The following is a 27045-nucleotide window of genomic DNA, read 5'->3' as shown; positions in this document are numbered from 1 at the left end:
CAGACAGGACTATCAGAGAACAATGAACTGACACCTGCCTCATAGTGAGGCAGGGCTTTATACCCTGGTTGATTAGGAAACCTGCCTCAGCTGGACCAGGATAAACAGGTGCAGATTGCAGGGAGATTCAAAGACAGGCAATCAGCACATAGTTCAGAACCAGGCTTTGATGAACAGCAAGCAGAATATGAACTTGAGAAGTGGCTCAGAGGCAAAGACCTGGAGCAACAATGGAGAAGTCCTGGGTTCAATCCCACTCAGAGCCACTTGGGGCGTGACCACGCCTCGCTGTCTGTTTGGCACGATAGCGATCGTGACAGTCCCTCACATATGCAGCCATGTCCCTCTAGCCATGTCCCTCACATATGCAGTCATGTCCCTCACATATGCAGCAATGTCCCTCTAGCCATGTCCCTCACATATGCAGCAATGTCCCTCTAGCCATGTCCCTCGATGCGGCGGCGCGATGCAGCGGCGGGGGGGGGAAAGGGGGGGGAAAGTATTCTATTTAGGTATCGGGGGTATTTGCGCGAGTACGAGTACTCCCGCAAATACTCGGTATCGGTCCCGATACCGATACTGGTATCGGTATCTGGACAACCCTAGTATGTTGGATATGACATCAAAGTGACGTAACCAGAAGTGACACCATACTGGGACCAATTGATGTTGTGAAACAGTCATTCCCAAATCCAAACTCCAAAAAGGACTATACTACATGGCCCCTCAGACATTGCCGTGACTTTTTTTTTATTCTATACTGACTTGTACAATATAAAGACAACTGTCTCAATAGCCAGATATCCAATCCTGTCTTTGAGACTGCATAGACTCCACCAAATCCCCTGTCCTTCTGAAGAAAGCCATTAAGTCCCCTTCAGTCCAATTATTACATTAGTAATAAAACATACGATTTCCTCTTCAACTACTGGCAATAGTCCAGGTCTTGACAGCTTCATAGCAACCTTCTTCAAACAATTCAAAGATGCCTTATCACCAATCTTTGAAACTACTTTTAATTATATATCCTCCACTTGTTACTTTGCTTTCTATGAATCTCACATCACCCTGATCCAAAGGAGATAAGGATGCCTCACTCTCTGTTATATATGACACATTATCCCTGTTTAATATTAACCCAAAGGTACTTTCCAAACTCATTGCTAATAGACTATAACCTTACATCCCCTCAATAATACACATGGAGGAAGTGGGTTTTGTCTCATTCCAGGAGGCAAGGGATAGCACAATACACACAATTAGCACCATGGAATATGCCATAAAACGTAACCATCCTTTATGTTTTATTGCACTTCTTTATACTGCCAGAACTATAATATCTTGGCACTGGATGTCCAACCACTCCCCTTCCATTGAAGAATTGATCACTGAAATTACCCATTTACAATGCACCAGGAACTGACTAGTATAAACGTGAACTATATATTTTGACTTGAAGTATGTGGATCATTTTTTTGAGTCTGCCCAGTTTAAGTATTACGCTACCACTGCTTACTCCAAATGGTCCACCTAGCTGTTTCCTGTAACCACTAGATTCACTCATGTTATTGTATAGGCCTTGGATTTTGCGGATTAAGGATTCATTTTTCATTAAACTAAACTTGATACAGTTGTTGTATCCCACTGTGCAGTTCAAATTCTGTACTCTGCTCCTGTACCAAAATCTCTAATAAAGCTTTATGTAGTGGCATCTAAGGGCCTAAAGGTGACCCCCAGAATCATGGAGAACTGACATTCCTCCTCAGGGTACAGGTCATTGGGCATGGTGGGTGTAATGCAAGTTAGAAACATGGGCGCCAGTCACTTTTTAAATGCAACAAAATTGATTTTATTGTCTCCTAACAAGAACTGGGTTAGGGCCAGGACACCCTTAGGCAAATGCAATAGCAATTGGCAGATTCTCCAGACCATAAATAGTAATAGACAGGCAGCTATACAGGTATAGGGCCTTTAAGCTGAATGTAGCGCACTGTATTTTGTAGAACTGCTATAGCAACTGAACTTTCAACAGTCAATATTGACTGCTTCTCCTTCACTTCTAGCAACATTTGGTTCCCAGTCCAGCTGAATCTCTGCAGTTTGGTAAGGCTCCCGACCTGAAGCCCCAAACCCGCGCTGCTTCTTACAGTCCTGGATAGGCCTCAGACAGCCTAGAAACCAGGTGCTCCCGAATAGGCCTCAGGCTTCTGGCCTAGCAACCAGGAGCAATACAACACTGGAAGCTCTGATGCATGAGGAGAGCTATGATGTAATCGGTATTGCTGAAACTTGGCTTCAATCCTCACATGACTGGGCTATTAATATTCCTGGCTATGCTCTCTTTCGGAAAGACAGGGTAAAAAGGAAAGGTGGAGGGGTCTGTCTCTATGTGAGAAGTGACCTCAAAGCAAGCGTGAAAGAGAACCTGGTTGATGGAGAGTGTGATGAGGCTGAAGCATTATGGGTGGAACTGCATACAGATGTGCGTAGTTCAAAATTAATCATTGGAGTTTGTTATAAACCACCCAATGTTAATGAGGAGGTGGAGACTCAGCTCCTTGCACAGATGGAAAGGGCTGCAAGGTCTGGGACGGTGATAATAATGGGGGATTTTAACTACCCAGAAATTGACTGGATTAATGGCACTTCTGGGACAGTTAAAGGACAAAAATTTAAAAACCTATTGCAGGACAATTTTATGGTGCAGTTTATTGAGGCCCCAACTAGGAATGATGCCCTGTTGGACCTGATAATTTCAAACCATGCAGAGCTTATTACTAATGTTCAGATAAAGGAACACCTGGGTAGCAGTGATCATAACATGATTTCATTTAATGTTAACTATAAGCAAGAAATACATACAGGAAATATTAAAACACTAAATTTTAAGAGAGCAAATTTTCCAAGGATGAGGGCTGCTCTCCAGGACTTGGACTGGGAGGGACTATTGGCACAGATGAACACAGAACAGAAATGGGAATTCTTCAAAAAGACTGTGTGGAACCTCACTGCAAAGTATGTTCCCATGGGCAATAAGTTTAAAAGGCTAAAAATAAAACCTATGTGGCTCACGGTCAAAGTTAAAAAAGCTATAAACAATAAGCAAGTAGCTTTTAAAAAATATAAAAATGAAGGAACACTAGTGTTGTTTAAATGTTACAAAGAATATAACAGGATATGCAAAAAGGAAATCAAGGATGCAAAAATTCAAAACGAACGACAGATTGCAAAAGATAGTAGGACAAACCCCAAAAAATTATTTAAATATATTAATAGTAAAAAGGTGAAGTCTGAGCATGTAGGCCCCTTACAAAATAATCTAGAGTGGGTGACTGGGGACAAAGAGAAGGCAAATTTACTAAATGTTTTCTTCAGCTCTGTGTATACAATGGAGCATGGGGGAGCTCATGTCCAAAATGGGGGTGGGAGTGACACAGCCCCAAATCCACAATGGCTCAAAAGTGATATGGTCCAGAAATATTTAGACAGAATAAAGGTGGATAAAGCACCTGGACCTGATGGCATCCATCCACGGATCCTAGGTGAGTTGAGCTCTGTCATTTCAAAGCCACTGTATCTAATATTTAGGGACTCATTAAAGACAGGAATAGTACCACTGGATTGGCGCAGGGCCAATGTGGTGCCCATATTTAAAAAGGGAACAAAGTCTTTACCAAGTAACTATAGACCTGTTAGTTTAACTTCTATAGTTGGGAAGATACTGGAACGTTTAATAAAAGACCACATGGATGAGTTCTTGCAGGAAAAAAACTATTTAAGCAGCAGACAACATGGATTCATGAAAGACAGAAGTTGTCAGACAAACCTGATTTCCTTTTATGAAGAGGTAAGTAAAACCCTGGACAGAGGCGTGGCTGTGGACGTGATATATTTGGATTTTGCAAAAGCGTTCGATACAGTTCCGCACACACGGCTCATGTGTAAGGTAAGGTCTACAGGATTGGATATATCAGTTTGTAAATGGATAGAAAACTGGCTGAAAGACAGAATTCAGAGAGTCGTGGTTAATGATTCTTACTCTGAATGGTCCAATGTTATCAGTGGTGTACCCCAAGGTTCAGTGCTGGGACCCTTACTTTTCAATATATTTATAAATGATATTGGGTCTGAGATCAAAAGTAACATTTCTGTCTTTGCAGATGACACCAAGCTATGCAGTGGAATAACGTCCTTACAGGATGTCTCCAATTTACAAGCCGACCTCAATGCTCTGTCTGATTGGGCGACTAAGTGGCAGATGAGGTTTAATGTAGATAAATGTAAAGTTATGCACTTGGGGGCTAAGAATATGCATGCATCATACATACTAGGGGGAGTACAACTGGGGGGGTCTGTAGTGGAGAAGGATCTGGGGGTTTTAGTTGATCATAAGCTCAATAATGGCATGCAATGCCAAGCTGCGGTTTCCAAAGCGAGCAAAGTCCTTTCTTGTATTAAGAGAGGTATGGACTCCAGAGACAGAGATATAATTTTGCCCCTGTACAAATCATTAGTAAGACCTCATCTGGAATATGCAGTTCAGTTTTGGGCACCAGTTCTCAAAAAGGATATAGGAGAACTGGAGAAAGTGCAGAGAAGAGCAACCAAACTGATAAGAGGCATGGAGGAGCTCAGCTATGAGGAAAGATTAGAGGAACTAAATTTATTCACTCTTGAGAAGAGGAGAATAAGGGGGGATATGATCAACATGTACAAATATATAAGAGGTCCATACAGTGAACTTGGTGTTGAGTTATTCACTTTACGGTCATCACTGAGGACAAGGGGGCACTCTTTACGTCTAGAGGAAAAGAGATTTCACCTCCAAATACGGAAAGGTTTTTTCACAGTAAGAGCTGTGAAAATGTGGAACAGACTCCCTCCAGAGGTGGTTCTGGCCAGCTCAGTAGATTGCTTTAAGAAAGGTCTGGATTCTTTCCTAAATGTACAGAATATAACTGAGTACTAAGATTTGTAGGTATAGTTGATCCAGGGTAAATCCGATTGCCTCTCGGGGGATCAGGAAGGAATTTTTTCCCCTGCTGTAGCAAATTGGATCATGCTCCGCTGGGGTTTTTTGCCTTCCTCTGGATCAACTGTGGGTATGGAGTTGGGTGTATAGGATTTTACTGTGTTTTTTTATTTTGTTTTTTTGTGGTTGAACTGGATGGACTTGTGTCTTTTTTCAACCTGACTAACTATGTAACTATGTAACTATGTAACTATGTAACACACGTCCACCCAGACAGCCGTCCAGGTGGCACAGAGTCCCGATCACCTGACTCCTCCCAAATAAATAGGCTTTCCCAGCAGTTCATGGGGCCAAAGAGACTCCTACCAATTGGCTAGGACAACCTATCTACTCCTAACCTGTGAACTCACTATGCCCTTGTCATTCTAAGTCCACAGGTGTCAATGCCACCTAGTGACAGAAGAGAGAGGTGCACCTTTTTTAAGGGTTCTCTGAGACCTGAAAACATATTTCAAGGGGTCCATGGGGTAAAAAGGTTGGAAAAGGATGAGTTAAAAGATGACATTGGTACTGGGCACTGGACAACCTTGGCATGCTAATTTTTGATAGGTATCTAGTTTGTCACATAGATACCTGTGCCATTCATCAGGGCATCATAATCTATACCAAAATACTTAGCAGTCTGTATTGCATATTGATTGATTATGTACAGGTTGGCTACATTCTTTTGGTTGGTTATGTGGTTATTATTCATAGTTATACAGTTGCTTCCTCATTAGGAATTTGCTAAAACTTAGCAGCTGTACATGACCACTTTAAATTTGGATGGACTATAACTTGTCACATTAAAAACTTTATTATGGTCACTTGCTAACACTAGTCTGTACTTTTGATTCAACTAATTATGCAGATCTCTACGTTTATGAATTATTTTTTGTTGGCAATTAGGCCCATTTTGGTCTTCAGTCTTTAAATGGAAAATCCAAAACGGCTTTCAGTTCAAGTACTTTACAGTGGAAGTTATCACCACTTTTGAAAGCAAAAGCAAACTGTCGGTTGTGGACTGCAAATCATGTTCATCACTTTCATGTACTAATATAAAGTACTTAGAAATGTTAGAAAGGGTAGAAGTTTTATGATTACTACTGTCAAATTAATGTCCTTTAGTCCTTACTTTTAAAAGTTAAATGGTGAATCCAATATACTGTAAATGACAATCTTTGTTGTAAATCACATTCCTATGAATGTATGTACTACTTGATATGACATTGAAGAAATTATGAATGATGTATTATTTGTAATCTCACTCATTTTATAATATTTACAGTTTCAGAATATATTGTGGTTTCCACAGTTTTTCAAAACTGAATATTCTGTTTTATCTCCCCAAAAACATTTTTTTTTAAATCTCCCTAACAGCATAAATTATGATTTAGCTGTAGTTCTTATTGTATTACTATTTGTATCTTACAGCCAATGAAGGGTCTGGGGAGACCAGTCAAAAGGAGACATCAACCTGTGATATTTGTCAGTTTGGAGCAGAGTGTGATGAAGATGCTGAGGATGTCTGGTAAGAGCCTTTACCATCTAATATAACCAGTCATTGACAGAACCTCCTATATGCACAGTATTCAGAATTATAATATGTCACAAAGGTCAAATATGCAAATCAACATTTACAGTGCATTTGTTTTCTGGAGAGTTCTTAACATATTTTCAACAATTATTTTTCTACTTGGGCCTACTTAGTTTTGATCCAGTTGGAAAGTATGGGCTTTCTGAACACTACCATTCTGCACAAATTTGTGTAACCCTATGATGTCCTGATTTGATTTTCACAGATGTTTGCATCAAAATAAAATGTCAAGGATATTTTGAATATATGTTTTTCTCTTTTCAACTTTTCAAACTTTTAGTTTGAGAGTTTTAACATATTGTGAGGTGGTTAGCTCGGCTGCAGTGTGTGACCGCCTGGATGGGTTCACTACACAAAAATTAGGCACTGCAAACCACAGTGAAGGTGAAAAAACAAAGGTACAGTTTATTTACACTATTTACAATGGTCCAAAAACAGCAAAACAAAAAGAAACATGAAATAAAATCCTTGCCAACTTGGCCACTTTCTACACACAGGTTCCCTGGCTATAAGCTAGGTGCAGCATTGTGCTGTCCCCAGCACCTATCTCCCTGTTAAAGAGGCTTGCCACACAGGTGTTGTCTCACAGCACAGACAGGTACCACGCTCCCCAGTCTAAACAGGCACAAAACTGATTCCAGGATGGAGCAACTCCCTTTGCATGCTGGGAGATTTTGTAGAGGCCTTAATGAGCCAGCTGGGCTCATTACCTCCTACCCCTGCAGGACTTCTCAGCCCTTCCCCTTAGTAGTACAAGTCGGCATAGAGCCTGAACTTGGGACACACATATTTGCTATCCTGGATGCAACCAGGCGGTTTTACCTGCCTGCTGTCACAATATAACATTTTAAACTACAACAATGAGTGGTAAAATGTTTTTTCATCATGTCCTTAAGCTTATCATATTTTGATTTTGGCACAAAACATGGTTGAAAATGGGCTCTTTTTCATTAGGCTATTGTATAATATGCAGTAGGAGTGTTGAACTTCCCATGTGTGCCTAGATGAATACATATTAAAGGTGGAGATCCTTACACTTTGGCACTGCAAACTTTCAAGCTGCCTGGAATTAATTTCCACAACCCTCAAAGAGGGAGGCAAGGAATACCCAATAGTGCAGGAGAACATAATCTGTGGCATTAAATGCTTCTTGACCATCCTGATCTTTTTTTATCCCTAATAATCTAAGGGTGGCCATTATCAGTGTCCACCATCATTATTGACAATGACATTTGTTTTCTTGGGTCTTTAACAAAAGTGTTAGATATAGAGGAAAATCTTGAGCAGCAGTCAAAGAGTGCTTTGAGGAGGATGTTTGAATGGTACCCCAGTGAGATGTATCATCCTGCTGTGATTGTGAAGATGAAGAAGCTAGTCATTAATGTTAGGTTTTTAAAAGAGCTGAATCAGCCTGCTGTTCCGTTGCAATACATTTGAAAACAGCATCCCCTTTTGTTGCCTCTGTTCATGTGTTTGCTGATATTGGTCATACCTACTTTATTGGGTATATTTATTGTGACTAAATAAAAGTAGCTCACCTGCGAAATGATCAAAGTTTCTAGTACAGTTGCATACACAAATTCACATACTCAGTGCTTTAAAAATCCAATGTAAAACTACCTTACTGCTGATGTTTGTACACATACTGTAAACATTTTATTGTGGGTGCACCGTTATTTATCAATGTTGCCACTTTCACTGGTACCCTTCTTCCAGGGTATATTCAATAATATAACGTTTTAAAACACAGTGTTTACCAAGAGTGGATGTGTTATTTTTTGGAAAATGTTTTAATTTGTTATATTCAGTAATACAATTTACCAGAGATGGCTCCAGACACTAACCAGAAGGAAAGGTGTTGCATTTGTATGGGCAAATGACATTTTATGGAAGAAGAAAATAGAAATGCTAGTGCAGCTAGAAGTTGATAGGGTTATAGTTACACATTGTATGCACAGAAAGAGCAACATGGCTGTGGCTAAAGCCAGCCATAGATGAAGTGATTGTGTTTGTTGCAGGAAAAATCACTTGATTCCCCCTTAACACAGTCAGTGTTGATGGAAGAATCCCTCCTGGGGGGGTGGAGTGGGGAGTTGTTTATTTTAGGAGAACACACAGTGATAACTGTTGGTGGCTATATGCAATACTTGCATGAAAGATCCGACATGCTGGTTGTCCCCGAGTTGATTCATCGATCAACTTGGGCACACTCAGCCTGCCCATATATGGTTCAAATCTCAGCTGGTCTTTGCTGAACTGGTTGAGATTTGAACTGTTTATGGCCAGCTGTACTGGGAATAGGCATTGTCAAATCACTGTGGATTAATGGCAAGAGATAAATCTTATCTTTTGATCAAAAACATTTTTAATAATGTAGCGATGGGTTGCTACATGTTACAACATCCACACATTCCACCCTGCTGCCAGACATTCATTAGACACACTCCCTTAGTCAATGAACAGTCTCTTGCTTGTTTTTGTTATTGTATTATGGGGTTGAACTTGGTTGGGGACAAGGCACATGGGATGCCCATAGGATGAATTGGTACTTTGAAGACTATAGTAACTGCATCACACGTATCAAACTCATCAAAAAGGACAAGATGGCTGACCCTAAACTTGACAGTCTTTTACCTCAGAACACTTCTTCCTCCAGCACACTACTTTCTGTCACAGTCTTAGTAATCTTTTCACACCATCAGAACATGACTAGGCCTCGCTCTGAATAAGTCCCAGTGAATTTACTTGATGACCCTTTGTAGACCGGCACCTGCAGTACCCCTTTATGGCAGCAACTGTTTAATTGAGAAGAATAAAAGGTGATGTACTACTGATGCCAGCAAGGCTGACAAATCCTGCCCACCCTCATGGCTGCATCAATTTGACACTAACTCCAGAGTCTCTCCCTCTGGCTCTGCATCCAGCTCCCCTGGCATGCCTCTTCCAGATCTCTCCAATTTGCTTTCACTCACCGACACCATCCCTGGATCCTTCCTGAAAGACTTTGGACATGTGGACCAACTGTCTCCTCCAGTTCCTGTTCCAGGACACCTCTCCATGACCACGTAAGGAAAGACTCCCTCCCAACTCCCGAGCTCCTCCACCTAAGGACACCCCCCCTGAAAAAAGAGGTTCCCTCAGGCACGACAGTCTAGCACTCCATCTTCCAGTTCACACAGCCGACAACTCCTTCCCCAGCAGTCTGACAATGGGTATATGTAGGAGGCCTGCCCCCTGCCAATCCTAGTTGGGGATTGGTCAGAGCTCCTCACATGCACCTCATGTCACTCCAGCCCTCTGCCCTGCCCCTTTTCCAGAACATTCACCCTGGAAACAGAGGATGTGCCCAAGAGCTGAAGTACATACCAGTCACCTATTGCTACACTAAACCACTCCCCTGCCCCCAGATCAAAACACACAGGCCTAGATCGCAGCATAGACCTGCTTAAATTTACCTGCACTGGCAGCAAACACAAAAAACCCTACACTTAGCACTTACCTAAGGTAACTGAGACTACTCACGTCTATCAAAAGCCTTTTAGAGACTGTGTGCATTATAAAAGATAACTGCAGCACTGTATTAAAAGGAAGGTCAGATACAAACGGTTCAAGATTTTCAGGTTCAGAGATGAAAGTCAGCTGTTCTCTCATTGCAAGGAACATAGTTATATTTGTTAATTGGCTATAGTTAGTAATTTATTGGTAGAATGCACTCCTGCTTTTTAAATATACCAAAGTTCCTTTTTAAATTGTGACTTAGAAGAAACTTGCACTGAGATAAATATGGAGGCTGACATTTTCTACTGCAGTTAGAGCCCTTGACCATGTTCCAAGTACCAACTCAACATAACAGCCAGGGGGCTAGTGTTTTCAAAGGAAGAGGTAATTAAGCCTACATATTTTCTTAACATATGTTTTCTTTAATATACAGAAGGAAATAATTTTCTCCACATCTTGGACTGCAGGATGTTAGGACACTAACAATGGGTTAAGTGTTATAATTTGCACTTTTGTTTAAAAGACAACTGTCAGGAGAATTGTTAGATAGATTAGATCTGTTAATTAAAAGTGACAATATTGTCAGCAAGTCTTCCAAATACTATTTAATATTCCACAACCTACTAGAAATGCTGCTCCCTAACTTGTGTGCTGCCAAGTTAGAGAGAGTGACAGGCTGGTCCTGGATTATACCATGTTGTGAAGTCTACAGATTATTTCTACCTACTAGGTAATTGCACCATAGATTCCATTTTAAGGTACTCACCCATTGTAGGGAAGTAATTTGCTGAAACTCTTTTCCAGCTTCTAGTAGTAGATCCAGTAGCTCAGTGCTTCTCAGCACTTATTTTGCATTACGTAGGTCAACTCACATTATAGCATTATAAAAATGCTCAATTTTAGCGTAGATCCCAATATTGCTTTACTGCATGAAACTGCAAATGTTTTTAAATGCTTTAGGGTGAATTTTGCTTTTGTATCACCATATATTCATGAAGGAAGTCCTACAGAACAAAAGATAGTACTGTAAATATGTACTGTATGTCCCAATGTTTAACTAAACATTATTTTTTGTAAAAATATATCAAATGCATGAATTTTATTATATTGTAATGCCCAAAGCCAACCCATTACTGACTACAATGAAGTAGCACATAAAGTTAGGAAAATCAGCATTCCCAGCAAGTTATTACAAGTGAACCATAATGAAGAATTGCTTGGGCTTAGTTTTCCCTACAGGATTCCACTTTTAACGACAGCCGTTTTGACTTTGTGTAGGCTCTTGCTGTGCCCACAGCAACAAATATAAATAACAGTTACCTCCCACATATAAAAGTTTTTTTATATACCTAGTAAAATTATAATTATGAATTTCGAACTTTCTGAAATGGGCAGTGAAGAATTTTCGGAATCAGTTCCACAAATAAATAATCAGTCAGCATATGCAATTAGAGAAAAAATATATACAGTAAAGTAGACTGTTCCATTTATTCAATACCCAGTTCTTGTCCTTCGCATGATCTACCTGGGTCAATCATATTCAATTACTATTTTGTAAAATGACATGACTGGTCCTTCACACCAAATTAACTATAATTCCCCATGTCTTACGCCTTATGCCACGTACACACGATTGGTTCGTCTGATGTAAACGGTCTGATGGACCGTTTTCATCAGACGAACCGATCGTGTGTGGGCCCCATCAGTTTTTTTCCCATCGGTGAAAAAACTTAGAACCTGTTTTAAAATGATCTGATGGTTAAAAAAAAACGATAGAAAAAAATGATCGTCTGTGGGGAAATCCATCGGTTAAAAATCAACGCATGCTCAGAATCAAGTCGACGCATGCTCGGAAGCATTGAACTTCATTTTTCTCAGCACGTCGTTGTGTTTTATGTCACCGCGTTCTGACACGATATTTTTTTTAACTGATGGTGTGTAGGCAAGACTGATGAAAGTCAGCTTCATCGGATATCTGATGAAAAAATCAATCAGACCGTTTTCATCGGATGAACCAATCGTGTGTACAGGGCATAAGAGTTTGCTTTACTGTAAACTCAGAAGTTCAGTGATCAGTGTATTATAATGCTATGATGCTGGCTAATATGATAAAAAATTAACAGTGATGAGCGTATATTATCCTAACCCAGACTTGTGACAATTTCGACCAATATGAGGTGACCAGATATCACAGGATACAGTGGAACCTTGGATTACTAGCATAATCCGTTCCAGGAGAATGCTCGTAATTCAAAGTACTCGCATATCAAAGCGAGTTTCCCCATTAAAGTCAATGGAAACAAAAATAATTTGTTCTGCATTGACTTCAATGGCGTGCAATGCCGCATGCAGCCAGAGGCGGGGGGGCGCTGGAGTTTGTCGAGGTCGGCCAAGCTTTCCGTGCATTTCCGAACTGCACCGATTGGCACCGTTTGGCTCCGGCCCCACCTCAGGCCAAATGCAGTACTGAAGGCCACATTAGCTTGAATTCTGCTTATTTTGCGAGACAACACTCGCAAACCGAGTCAGAATTTCTTTAACCACTTAAGACCCAGACTTTTAGGCAGCTAAAGGACCCGGCCAGGTTTTGCGATTCGGCACTGCGTCGCTTTAACAGACAATTAAGTGGTTGTGCGACGTGGCTCCCAAACAAAATTGGTGTCCTTTTTTCCCCACAAATAGAGCTTTCTTTTGGTGGTATTTGATCACCTCTGCGGTTTTTATTTTTATGCGCTATAAACAAAAATAGAGCGACAATTTTTTCCTCAGTTTAGGCCGATACCTATTCTTCTACCTATTTTTCGTAAACAAAATGGCAATAAGCGTTTATCGGTTGGTTTGCACGAAATGTATAGCTTTTACAAAATAGGGCATAGTTTTATTGCATTTTTATTATAATTTATAATTATAATTTTTAATGGCGGCAATCAGCAATTTTTTTCATGACTGCGACATTATGGCGGACACTTCGGACAATTTTGACACATTTTTGGGACCATTGTAATTTTTACAGCAAAAAATGCATTTAAAATGCATTGTTTACTGTGAAAATGACAATTGCAGTTTGGGAGTTAACCACAAGGGGGCGCTGAAGGGGTTATGTATAACCTAATATATGTTTCTAACTGTAGGGGGGTGTGGCTGTAGGTGTGACATCATCGATTGTGTATCCCTATAAAAGGGATCATGCGATCAATGACATCGCCACAGTAAAGAACGGGGAAGCTGTGTCTACACACAGCTCTCCCCGTTCTTCAGCTCTGGGGACCGATCGCGGGACTCCAGCGGAGATCGGGTCCGCGGGTCCCACGGTCCCGGAGCTTCGGACCAGGTCGCGGGCGCACGCCCGTCACCCACGGCTGGGCACTAGCACAGGACGTACCTGTACGTGCATGTGCCCAGCCGTGCCATTCTGTCAACGTAAATGTGCAGGAGGCGGTCCTTAAGTGGTTAAAAATGTTGCTTGTCTTTTTAAAGCGCTCACCGCGTTACTCGTAAACTGAGGTTCCACTGTATCTCTGAATTTCTCCACTAGGTGGACTAACTGGTTTGTGGACTAATAAAATGATTCTTTGGACCCCTTACTAGTCCCTCTAGGTTGCTTTGATGAGAATCTCCTGTCTCAGAAAAGACCACCTGGTATTATACCACAGATCTTTGGTTTTTGAGTATGGCCCCATACACACGAGAGGATTTATCCGCGGATACGGTCCAGCGGACCGTATCCGCGGATAAATCCTCTCGAGGATTTCAGCAGATTTCTATGCGATGGCGTGTACACACCATCGCTTTGAAATCTGCGCCAAAATCCTTTGGCGATGACGTGTCGCGCCGTCGCCGCGATTATGACGCGGCGACGGGCGCGACACTGTCATATAAGGAATTCCACGCATGCGTCAAATCATTACGACGCGTGCGGGGAATCCCTTTGGACGGATGGATCCGGTGAGTCTGTACAGACGAGCGGATCCATCCGTGGGATCCGATTCCAGCGGATAGATATTCTGTGCATGTCGACAAATATTTATCTGCTGGAATTCGGAAATATCCGCGGATAAATATCCGCCGGAGTGTACACACCATAGAATCTATCCGCTGAAACCCATTCGATGGGATTTATCTGCGGATAGATTCTATGGTGTGTACGGGGCCTTAGAGGGATCCAATGGGGCCAACATTTGCTGAAAAGTTTTTTTGCTGTTGAATTGTCATTGAAGGTCATGTAACCCCCCCGTTTAAAAACACTGTACAGTTTCCTGCTGCCCCTGGATGGTATGCCCGCTAGATGTAAACCCAGTGCTGCTGATTATAGTTGAGCGGACACCTGGATGTTCGGGTTCGACGGGTTCAGCCAAACTTTGGAAAAAAGTCTGGGTTCGGGACCCGAACTTGACCCCGAACCCCATTGAAGTCAATGGGGTCCCGGACTTTTGACTACTAAAATGTCTCTAAAAAACAAATGGAAAGGGCTAGAGGGCTGCAAGTGGCAGCAAAATGTCGGGAAGAGCATGGCAAGTACTCTGCAATGTGGATCGGGAAATAACTTAAAATAACATAAAAAATAAAAATAACATAAAAAAAATAATAATATTAATCCTGACCTAGGAGGACGAGGTCCATATGGAGGTTGAGGTGGCGGTGGATGTGGCGGTGTAGGTGGAAGCGGCGGTAGAGGAGGACGAGGTAGCCAACACAGCAAGTTTTGTTTTTTAATTGATTTATTTTTTAAATTTGTGTACACCCCAAAAGAGTGAGAAAGATCTAGAGTTGCCACCTCATCCCTTTAAACCCGAACACATAGTAATTACACAGGTTCTGGGGCTAATTTAATGTCGATAAGGCACCAAGTGAGTTTAATTAGCAGCACCTTAATCAGCCAGAGAACCTGTGTAATTAATATGTTTTCACTTTTAAAGGGATGAGGTGGCAACCCTAGAAAGATCAGAAAAAAAAGAATGGCTGGGTAAGGCCGGCCCGGTGTCTATTCTGCACAAGGTACGGACAAGTCCTGTGGGATCCATGCCTGGTTCATTTTAATGAACGTGAGCTTGTCCACATTGGCTCTGGACAGGCGGCTGCACTTGTCTGTGATAACGTCCCCTGCCGTGCTAAATACACATTTTAGATAATATACTGGCTGCAGGGCAGGCCAGCACCTCCAAGGCGTAAAGGGCAAGCTCAGGCCATGTGCCCAATTTGGAGACCCAGAAGTTTAAGGGGGCAGACCCGTCATTCAGTACGTGTAGGCATGTGCACAGATACTGCTCCACCATGTTGGTGAAATGCTGCCTCCTGCTAAAACATTCCATATCAGCTGGTGGTGCTGGTTGTTGTGGCATGCTAACAAAGCTTTTCCACATTTCGGTCATGCTAACCCTGCCTTCTGAGGTGCTGGCGGTGCCCCGGCTGCGTTGGCGACCTCTTCCTCCTCCTCTGCCTTCGCCTTGTGCTTCCACTGTGCCCCCGCTGTCAGGTGGGAATTCCACCAGCAGTGCGTCTCCCAGCGTGCGCTTGTACTCGCGCATCTTGCGATCACGCTCTAGTGAGGGAATTAAGGACGGTACATTGTCCTTGTAATGGGGATCCAGCAGCATGGCCACCCAGTAATCAGCACCTGTTAAAATGTGCGAAACAAGGCGGTCGTTGCGGAGACACTGCAGCATGTAATCGCTCATGTGTGCCAGGCTGCCCAGAGGCAATGAAAAGCTGTCCTCTGTGGGAGGTGTATCATCTGTGTCCTCTGTATCCCCCCCAGCCACGCACCAGTGATGGCCATGAGCTGGTCTGGGTGTAATATGCAGAGTATCTCACAGGAACCTACTCAGTGCTGCTGTAATATGCAGAGTATCTCACAGGAACCTACTCAGTGCTGCTGTAATATGCAGAGTATCTCACAGGAACCTACTCAGTGATGCTGTAATATGCAGAGTATCTCACAGGAACCTGTGCAGTGCTGATGCAATATGCAGAGTATCTACTATATAATTCTCTCCCTATCAGAACAAGCAGGAACCTTGCCCTAAACTGTCTAATGCAGAGTATCTCACAGGAACAGATGCAGTGCTGGTGCAATATGCAGAGTATTTCCTATATAATTCTCTCCCTATCAGAACAAGCAGGAACCTTGCCCTCAACTGTCTAATGCAGAGTATCTCACAGGAACAGATGCAGTGCTGGTGCAATATGCAGAGTATCTCCTATATAAGTTTCTCCCTATCAGAACAAGCAGGAACCTTGCCCTCAACTGTCTAATGCAGAGTATCTCACAGGAACAGATGCAGTGCTGGTGCAATATGCAGAGTATCTCCTATACAATTCTCTCCCTATCAGAACAAGCAGGAACCTTGCCCTAAACTGTCTAATGCAGAGTATCTCACAGGAACAGATGCAGTGCTGGTGCAATATGCAGAGTATCTCCTATATAATTCTCTCCCTATCAGAACAAGCAGGAACCTTGCCCTAAACTGTCTAACGCAGAGTATATCACAGGAACAGATGCAGTGCTGGTGCAATATGCAGAGTATCTCCTATATAATTCTCTCCCTATCAGAACAAGCAGGAACCTTGCCCTAAACTGTCTAATTCAGAATATCTCACAGGAACAGATGCAGTGCTGGTGCAATATGCAGAGTATCTCCTACATAATTTTCTCCCTATCAGAACAAGCAGGAACCTTGCCCTCAACTGTCTAATGCAGAGTATCTCACAGGAACAGATGCAGTGCTGGTGCAATATGCAGAGTATCTCCTATATAATTCTCTCCCTATCATAAAAAGCAGTAACCTTGCCCTAAACTGTCTAATGCAGAGTATCTCACAGGAACCTATGCAGTGCTGGTGCAATATGCAGAGTATCTCCTATATAATTCTCTCCCTATCAGAACAAGCAGGAACCTTGCCCTAAACTGTCTAATGCAGAGTATCTCACAGGAACAGATGCAGTGCTGGTGCAATATGCAGAGTATCTCCTATATAATTCTCTCCCTATCAGAACAAGCAGGAACCTTGCCCTAAACTGTCTAATGCAGAGTATCTCACAGGAACAGATGCAGTGCTGGTACAATATGCAGAGTATCGCTTATATAATTCTCTTCCTATCAGAACAAGCAGGAACCTTGCCCTAAACTGTCTAATGCAGAGTATCTCACAGGAACAGATGCAGTGCTGGTGCAATATGCAGAGTATTTCCTATATAATTCTCTCCCTATCAGAACAAGCAGGAACCTTGCTCTAAACTGTCTAATTCAGAGTATCTCACAGGAACAGATGCAGTGCTGGTGCAATATGCAGAGTATCTCCTATATAATTCTCTCCCTATCAGAACAAGCAGGAACCTTGCCCTAAACTGTCTAATGCAGAGTATCTCACAGGAACCTATGCAGTGCTGGTGCAATATGCAGAGTATCTCCTATATAATTCTCTCACTATCAGAATAAGCAGGAACCTTGCCCTAAACTGTCTAATGCAGAGTATCTCACAGGAACAGATGCAGTGCTGGTGCAATATGCAGAGTATCTCCTATATAATTTTCTCCCTATCAGAACAAGCAGGAACCTTGCCCTCAACTGTCTAATGCAGAGTATCTCACAGGAACAGATGCAGTGCTGGTGCAATATGCAGAGTATCTCCTATATAATTCTCTCCCTATCATAAAAAGCAGTAACCTTGCCCTAAACTGTCTAATGCAGAGTATCTCACAGGAACCTATGCAGTGCTGGTGCAATATGCAGAGTATCTCCTATATAATTCTCTCCCTATCAGAACAAGCAGGAACCTTGCCCTAAACTGTCTAATGCAGAGTATCTCACAGGAACAGATGCAGTGCTGGTGCAATATGCAGAGTATCTCCTATATAATTCTCTCCCTATCAGAACAAGCAGGAACCTTGCCCTAAACTGTCTAATGCAGAGTATCTCACAGGAACAGATGCAGTGCTGGTACAATATGCAGAGTATCGCTTATATAATTCTCTTCCTATCAGAACAAGCAGGAACCTTGCCCTAAACTGTCTAATGCAGAGTATCTCACAGGAACAGATGCAGTGCTGGTGCAATATGCAGAGTATTTCCTATATAATTCTCTCCCTATCAGAACAAGCAGGAACCTTGCTCTAAACTGTCTAATTCAGAGTATCTCACAGGAACAGATGCAGTGCTGGTGCAATATGCAGAGTATCTCCTATATAATTCTCTCCCTATCAGAACAAGCAGGAACCTTGCCCTAAACTGTCTAATGCAGAGTATCTCACAGGAACCTATGCAGTGCTGGTGCAATATGCAGAGTATCTCCTATATAATTCTCTCACTATCAGAATAAGCAGGAACCTTGCCCTAAACTGTCTAATGCAGAGTATCTCACAGGAACAGATGCAGTGCTGGTGCAATATGCAGAGTATCTCCTATATAATTCTCTCCCTATCAGAACAAGCAGGAACCTTGCCCTAAACTGTCTAATGCAGAGTATCTCACAGGAACATATGCAGTGCTGGTACAATATGCAGATTATCTCCTATATAATTTTCTCCCTATCAGAACAAGCAGGAACCTTGCCCTAAACTGTCTAATGCACAGTATCTCACAGGAACAGATGCAGTGCTGGTGCAATATGCAGAGTATCTCCTATATAATTCTCTTCCTATTAGAACAAGCAGGAACCTTGCCCTAAACTGTCTAATGCAGAGTATCTCACAGGAACCTATGCAGTGCTGGTGCAATATGCAGAGTATCTCCTATATAATTATCTTCCTATCAGAACAAGCAGGAGCCTTGCCCTAAATTGTCTAATGCAGAGTATCTCACAGGAACAGATGCAGTGCTGGTGCAATATGCAGAGTATCTCCTATATAATTCTCTCCCTATCAGAACAAGCAGGAACCTTGCCCTAAACTGTCTAATGCAGAGTATCTCACAGGAACATATGCAGTGCTGGTGCAATATGCAGAGTATCTCCTATATAATTCTCTCCCTATCAGAACAAGCAGGGACCTTGCCCTAAACTCTCTAATGCAGAGTATCTCACAGGAACAGATGCAGTGCTGGTGCAATATGCAGAGTATCTCCTATATAATTTTCTCCCTATCAGAACAAGCAGGAACCTTACCCTCAACTGTCTAATGCAGAGTATCTCACAGGGACAGATGCAGTGCTGGTGTAGATTTCTGAAGCAGGATAGTCTTATCTCAATCTCGCCCTCAGATCAGCAGCAGCCTTTCCCTACCCTAGCTAAAGCAGAGTGACGAGCTGTGCTGTGTGCCTCTAGCTTATATAGAGGCTGGGTCACATGCTGGGTCACATGATGCACTGGCCAATCACAGCCATGCCATTAGTAGGCATGGCTGTGATGGCTTCTTAGTCACAGTAGTAAAACAAATGGGGATTGGCTGCCCTGCAGCCCGCCATAACATTCCCGAACAGCAGACCCGAACCTGGACTTTCAGCAAAATGTCCGGGTCCGGGTACAAAAAAAAACAAAGTCCGTACCGAACCCGAACTTTACAGTTCGCTCAACCCTACTGCTGATACCAAGACAGCACTTCAATATCGGGCCGACTCCACACTGGAAAATATTTTGACTTGATGCCAGTTGCTAGGGATGTCCCCCCAAAAAAGTCTTAAGCTGGATGTGTATATGGTCGGCTGTTCTCAAATTGACAATCCAGCTTCTCTGTCTACCCTGCTCTCTCTCTGTCTCCTAGCAGCTAAAATACCCTGAGGAGTTTGTGCACACACCTTAAATCAATGTTGGAACATGCTGGGACATCATAGCAAGCCAGCATTTACAGAACTTGACTGAAAACTATTTCCGGGACCACAAAATACCCCAGCAAAGGGATGTCACAGGCACTAAGGTGAAAAACTGGCTTTCATGCTGCCCTACCATTGGTTTAGTACTTACTTGTTTCTATTTTAAAGTGATTACAAATCTTTCTACCTACCTTCACCTTGTGGTTTTCATCTGCATAAGATGTGCAATAATCAAGTAGTTTCATGGTGTAATTTGTTGGCCTGAATGCACAGCCTATAGTAGAGCAAATTTTCATATTCTTGTGTTATAAATTTATGTTTTTATTCAAAGATTAAGCATGCAACATGGCACTGCACGGGTTCATGCATTACCTCTGTCTGTAGCCTGAAAATTTACTTTTTCAGTGAAAAAAATACATATCTCACACTTCCTGGATCTTTCAGTCCAGTGATCTGCAGGTGAGCACTAAATAGTAATTTGATTTGAAACAGACGCAAACAAGCAGAGCAATTAACAGAGCTTACCATGGTGGAAGATATGTGTTTTCATCACATTTGCACTCCTGCAATTGTAATGCAACATAGAGCAAATGGCAAGGCATGCACTGGATGAGGTTTGACCCAGAACAAAAAGTTGTCTGTCCCTAGGAACCAGCTACGTAATTAATACATTGCCATAAGAGATTTAGGTAAAACAACAAAACATTTTTTTTTTCAAAATTGTTTATTTGTAAACAGGGACAAGGCCGCGCAGGCCGACATGGTACAACCATACACACAGCACACGTAATAGATTAGGTATACAACATCGAAAAGTAACAACTGTGTCAATTTATAGCAAAGTATCCGGATCACGCGACCGGTTCCCACATTTTCTCTTTATTTCAAGAAAGACCCCCTAAAAGGGGGTGTGTACTATTCCAGAGGATAGAAAGTCAGAACTAAGGACAGAGAGAAAGAGAAGGAAAGAAGGAGCGGTCAAGGGTAGCAGAGGGGGAATGGGGGGGGGGCAGGGGGGGCTCTGGGGGTTGAACTCCCCGAGCACAGGCTCCCCGGGGGGGGGGGAGGGTTCCCTCACTTTGTGGTCTCCCTTACCATTGTAGCAACGGTCTGAGGCGTGCAGATAGATGCTGGGAAGTATACGTTCACACGTCCGTGACTCCCTCAGTGCTTGGCCCTCAGCTGAGTATATGAAGATATTCCACAGTTGCCAGGTATCAGTGAATCTTTCCTGTCTGTTTTGCGCTGTGAGGATAAGATCCTCCATGCGCTTTATCTCTTCCACCTTCTCGATCCACAGGGGGATCACAACAACATTTTTTTTTTAAGGTGTACAATGCCTTTAACCATAAGCTTATTGTAGTTCACATATTGCCCTCCATTGAGCTCTATGTGCCCAGGGACAGTTTTAGAATCAATAAACAATCCATAAGCTAATGCACAAGCAGCTAATAGTTTCACAGTGCTCAATGTGACTTACATTAATTTTTTGAAGTATAAGTCTATTAGTATATATTGTCAGACTCAGTTGGTTATAGTTTATAAACACAAAAGATTCTGACAGTCATTTTTGTCTGAATCTGAAGGGTGTAATCTTTGAATAGTGTTCATTTTTAGCAGCAGTAATTTGCTTTGTTAAATTCTGGTGCTTGAATAGGCTCTTCTGTACTGTACAGTGAATATGATGGATTTTTTAAATCATTAGCTTGACTAAAATGCATTTCCCTGATATTACTTAAGATATTGTAAAATCTAAGACCTTTTTTTTAATAAAGTCCAGTCTTTTAAAAAAAGTTGTGCCTTGTATTGCATGGAATAGCTTCAGGGGGCTTGTTTGATAGTTTTTTTTTTAATGATGCCTTAGGCTTTGACAATAGGAAGGTGTTATGTCCCCTTGCCACTCTGTGTCCCCGGTGTTGCTGGCAATGCTGCCAGAATCTGCTCAGCAAGTTACACACACAGGCCGATGTACTTTCTAACCAGAGCGAGGTTTATTACTCATAATATTATGTCATTCTTACATGGAGGAGTCTTGATCCAAACAGCTTCTGTTCTTAACAGATACAATCCCTTCTCCAGCCTCGTGTGTCAGCTTCCAGTCTGCCAACACACACACCGTCCCGACTTTCTGGTACAGCTCCTCCCCCCCCCATCATGCATCAGGAGAAAAAGGGTTACAGTGATCTATCACAAACATCACACCTCCTTTCTTTCCCAACAACAAAAACAAAACATAACAAGAGAACAAAATGTTGAACACATAACATAACGAGACAAGCAAAATCAGTTCAGCAAGTAGCATCCGCAACTCAGTTTGGTGATTCCCGCAGCACTTCACAAGCCCTGTGTCTCTGTGTCCTGATCTCCAATGTGTCTATGGGGGTGTCCCACAGACAAATCAGTCTCTGTAACTCCAGGCACATGACTGGGTTCCTCAGGAACATGGTCACCAACTGTTTCAGGGTTTGGTTGTAAACTTGCGGGATCATGCCAGACACCATGCCATATGTCACCAGCAGAGTTCAGAGTAGACTCTGGTGGGTAGTTAGCAAGAGGGGTCGGGTTCGTCACTAGCGGCCAGCAAATGCGCTTCCTCAATTGCGAAAGGTGTCGTCGAACAGAAATGCCTTTCTCCAGGCGAACAAGGTACATTCTTCTTCCAAGAGTTCCATCAATAACGCCAGGGAGCCAAGGGGGCAAAACCCTGTAATTCCGAGACCACACAAGATCACCGGCATGGAATCCCAGACGGCCTGGCGAAGGAGGTGTTGGTGACGGTTCCTGCAGAAGAACTAAATCAAGTTTGGTGCGGAGATGCCTGCCTAACATAAGAAAAGCTGGTAACAGCCCAGTAGTAGCGTGTTTCGTGTTACGGTACATGATCAAGAATTACAGCAGCTTCTCTTCTGACAGTCCAACCTGGTCCAGAGTGGACAGTAAGTGCTTCTTAAACGTCTGCACAAATCGTTCCGCCAGCCCATTCAAAGCTGGATGATAAGGAGCTGTTTTGTAGTGGTGGACGCCCAAGCCACCAAGGAAGGATTGAAACTCATGCGATGTAAATTGAGTGCCATTATCGGAGACTATGGCTGTCGGCAAGCCATATTGAGCAAAAAGCTTCTTTAAGACTAGAATGGTAGCAGCCGAGGTAATAGAAGTCATTTGAAAAACTTCCGGCCATTTGGAATGCGCATCTACCACGATCAAATACATTTTATCCCGGATGGGGCCAGCAAAATCAAGATGGAGTCTTGACCATGGGTCCGTTGGCCATGGCCAAGGTTGCAGGGTTCCTCTCTTTTGGGGTCGCTGGGCTTAACAGCACCCAGGGCATTTAGCAACTTTGGCCCAGATTCTCATACAATTATGTTGCTCCTGGGCAGCGTAACGTATGAGATTTACGTTACACCGCCGCAGGTTTACAACGTTAGTGCCTAATTCTCAGAACACTTACCTGTAAACTTGCGGCGGTGTATCGTTAAATCGCTCGGCGCAAGCCCGCCCAATTCAAATGGGGCGGGCACCATTTAAATTAGGCGCGCTCCCGCGCCGAGCGTACTGCGCATGCTCCGTCGGTAAATTACCCGACATGCATTGCGCTAAATGACGTCGCACCGACGTCATTTGCTTAGACGTTAACGTAAATGGCGTCCAGCGCCATTCACGGACGTCTTACGCAAACGACGTAGATTTTTGAAATTTCGATGCGGGAACGACGGCCATACTTAACATTGGCTGCGCCTCATAGACCCAGGGGCAACTTTACGCGTCGGAAAGGCTACGGAAACAACGTAAATTCTCTGCGTCGAGCGCGCGTACGTTCGGGAATCGCCGTAATTAACTAATTTACATAAGCGACGGGGAAAACTACGTCCGCGACACCTAGCGGCGGGAAACAAAATTGCATTTAAGATCTGACAGCGTAAGAGCCTTACGCCTGTCAGATCTAATGGGTATCTATGCGTAACTGATTCTAAGAATCAGTCGCATAGATACCCGGGGCCAGATTAGGACTTACGAAGGCGCAAATGGTGTTGCGCCGTCGCAACGCCTTTGAGAATCTGGGCCATAATCTTCAATTGCCGTATCCATTTGTGGCCACCAAACATTGCTCCGGGCTCGCTGCTTCATGCACACCACACCAGGATGGCCTTCATGCAGCATCCGCAGCATGGTTGATTGCAAATACTGGGGTACAATCACTCTATTGCCCCATTGTAGGCAACCAACATTCGTAACAAGCTCACATTTTCTGGCAAAGTACGGATGAAATTCACTTGGATCTCTTTCTGGCCATCCAGTCTGAACATAAGAGAATATCTGAGACAGGAAAGGATCTGTGGCTGTATGTCTGGCAATCAGGGAGGTGGACATGCAAGATCGTGGCCTGTGTACTTCCACTACACGTATATCTCTTGGTGGGTGGCCTCCAAGTGGCAATCTGGAAAATGCATCTGCATTGCCATGGGTATCATGGGAGCAGTATCTGATAGAATAAGTATAAGCTCCTAAAAATAAAGCGTACCTTTGCAAACGAGATGCAGTCATTGTAGAAATCCCTTTCTGAGGGTTCAGTATTGACAACAGAGGTTTGTGGTCAGTGATAAGTGTGAACTCCCGACCATAGATGTATGCGGCCCATACAATGGCCAAAGCTTCTTTGTCTATCTGGTAGTAGTTTTGTTCCGCTGAGGTTAAAGACCTGGAGGCAAAAGAAATGGGGCGCTCTGTGCCATCCGGCATGACATGGGAAAGCACGACACCCAGTCAATAAGGTGAGGCATCACAAGCAAAGATGACAGGTTTCTTCAAATCATAGTGGACCAGAACTCGAGATAACAGAATGAGGTCTTTAGAAAAACGAAAAGCTTCCTCACATTTTTCCGTCCATATCCATTTAGCTCTTGCATCCAGTAAACGATGTAACGGGTAGAGCTGGTGTGCCAGGTTCGGCAAGAAACGGTGGTAGTAATTTAGGAGGTCAAGGTATGACCTGAGCTGGGTGACATTCTGGGGAGTAGGGGCTTGGGTAAGGGCTTTAACCTTCTCCTCAGTAGTGTGTAACCCATGTTAGTCCACCGTGTGGGCACAAAATTCCAGTTGAGGCTTGAGAAATTTGCATTTTGTAAGATTAACACGTAAACCATACTTTTGGAGTCTCTCTAGCACCGCTTCGACATTCTTTCTGTGGTCTTCATCAGTGGGACCAGTGATGAGCATGTCATCCAATAGACATTGGGTGAAAGGTATTCCCGCCAGGACCTCATCCATGAGCCGCTGCCAGATGGCTGGAGCTGGGGCTATGCCAAAAAACATGTGGTTATACTGGAATAAACCTTTATGAGTGTTAATGGTCAACAGATGACGTGAATCCGGGTGTACTTGCAGTTGCAGGTAAGCCTGCTTTAAGTCTATTTTTGTAAACTTTTGCCCCCCAGCCAGTGAGCTAAATAAATCCTCAAGTCGAGGCAATGGGTATTGATCCACAAGAAGTTGGTTGTTCAGGGCTACCCTGAAATCACCACAAATCCTAATGTCTCCAGTCTTTTTCTTGACAGGCACAATTGGCGATGCCCATTCACTTCTATCAACTTTCGTTATGATCTTTTCAGCCAATAGGTGGTCCAGATCTGCTTCCACTTTATTCCGCAAGGCAAAGGGTACTGACCTTGCCCTACGAAAAGGGGTGTAGCACCCGGCTTTAAGAGGAGGTGGGCCATCTTTCCTTTTACTGTGCCCAAAGAGTCCTCAAAAACTGTTGTAAAACGGGACTTCAGGGATTCCACCCAAAGGTCTACTTCAGAAATCAATGTACATTGGGCAATGGCAAAAGGAGTCATGCCCAGGGCTTTGTTCCAGTCCCTTCCATTTAGCGGAGGACCCCCTTTACTCACAACATAAAGGCATAGCCTTTGACTTCGGGTGCCTAATGCAACAAGGGGTTGCACATAACCCAAGGGTTGTAGTAGTTCCTTGCTGTAGGTTTGCAGTGTGATCTTTGTAGGTCTGAGCGGCAGGGACAGACCCGAGGCCTTTAAATCAGTCCATGAAATGACAGACACAGCTGCCCCCGTATCAACATCAATGGAGACAGGATAGCCATTAAGTGTGACATCCACTGTAATCGCAGGAGTGCTCCCAGCTACTCGAAACAGTCCAACATACTGGACACAGGTCTCCTCATCAGAGCTGAAACCGTTATTGTCCATATCTACACGGAAAGTCTGTTTACATCTATCTTTTTTGGTAGTGTTCGGGGAGCGAGAGCTGCGGCAAACACACCCAATATGACCAGACTTTCCACAGCGGAAACAAACGACATCCTTGAACTTGCAAGCAGGCGCACTGTGAACAGTGTTACCACAACGGTAGCAAGTCAGGGTCCCAGAGACCGAAGAAGTAAGGAGGCAAGGTTTTAGCTGAGTGGCAGGGAACGGCTGTCTTGAGTGAGGCATGATAGCAGTGTGGAATATTTCCTCACCCTGGCTTGCAGGAGGTTCAGGTGGTGCCTTCAGGAGGGTGGCGTCCCGAGTTGCCATCTCCATGATCGTAGCAAGGTCAGTGGCTTTCGCCAGAGTCAAATCAGGTTCCGTGAGTAAACGTTTCTGTATGGCTGGGTCGCAGAGTCCCATGACGAACATGTCCCGGTGAGCCGTCTGCAGGTAGTCTCCAAACTGACAAGTGGCAGCTAGTTTACATAAAGCGATGATATATGTCTTTATATCCTCCCCGGCCCGCTGCTTCCTACTGTAGAATTTAAACCGCTCTGCGATTTCTAACGGCTTCGGGTTGTAGTGTGTATGTAACATCTGAATTAACTCAGGCAGGGGCTTAGAGGCCGGCTTGTCTGGAGAAACTAGGTCTCTGAGAGTTCCATATGCAGCTTGACCCAATGCAGTGAGAAAAACTGCAACTTTCTTTTCAACAGTCACATTATTTGCTTCCATATACTGTTCCAACCTCTCCACTCAAGAGCTCCATGACTCAGCTGCAGGATCAAATGATTGAATAAACCCTATGAAGGCCATGTGTGCTAACATCCACAGTCCTCGTCGCCACTGTTATGTCCCCTTGCCACTCTGTGTCCCCGGTGTTGCTGGCAATGCTGCCAGAATCTGCTCAGCAAGTTACACACACAGGACGATGTACTTCTTAACCAGAGCGAGGTTTATTACTCAGAATATTATGTCATTTTAC

General features: G+C 43.3%; 1 protein-coding gene across 2 annotated transcripts in view; it reads left to right on the top strand.

The window, feature by feature from the left end:
- Nucleotides 1-27045, top strand: part of TMEFF2 (transmembrane protein with EGF like and two follistatin like domains 2) — a 909969-nt gene that overhangs the window by 450995 nt on the left and 431929 nt on the right. For both annotated transcript variants that reach the window (XM_040357082.1, XM_040357081.1), the window contains exon 5: nucleotides 6446-6542. In XM_040357082.1, the coding sequence (XP_040213016.1) occupies nucleotides 6446-6542 (97 nt within the window). The remainder of the gene's footprint in view (nucleotides 1-6445; nucleotides 6543-27045) is intronic.

The sequence above is a fragment of the Rana temporaria genome, chromosome 6 (assembly GCF_905171775.1).
Source record: "Rana temporaria chromosome 6, aRanTem1.1, whole genome shotgun sequence".
Classification (NCBI taxonomy): Eukaryota; Metazoa; Chordata; class Amphibia; order Anura; family Ranidae; genus Rana; species Rana temporaria.
Note: the sequence above shows the minus strand (reverse complement) of the source record. Positions and strands in the feature narration are given on the sequence as shown.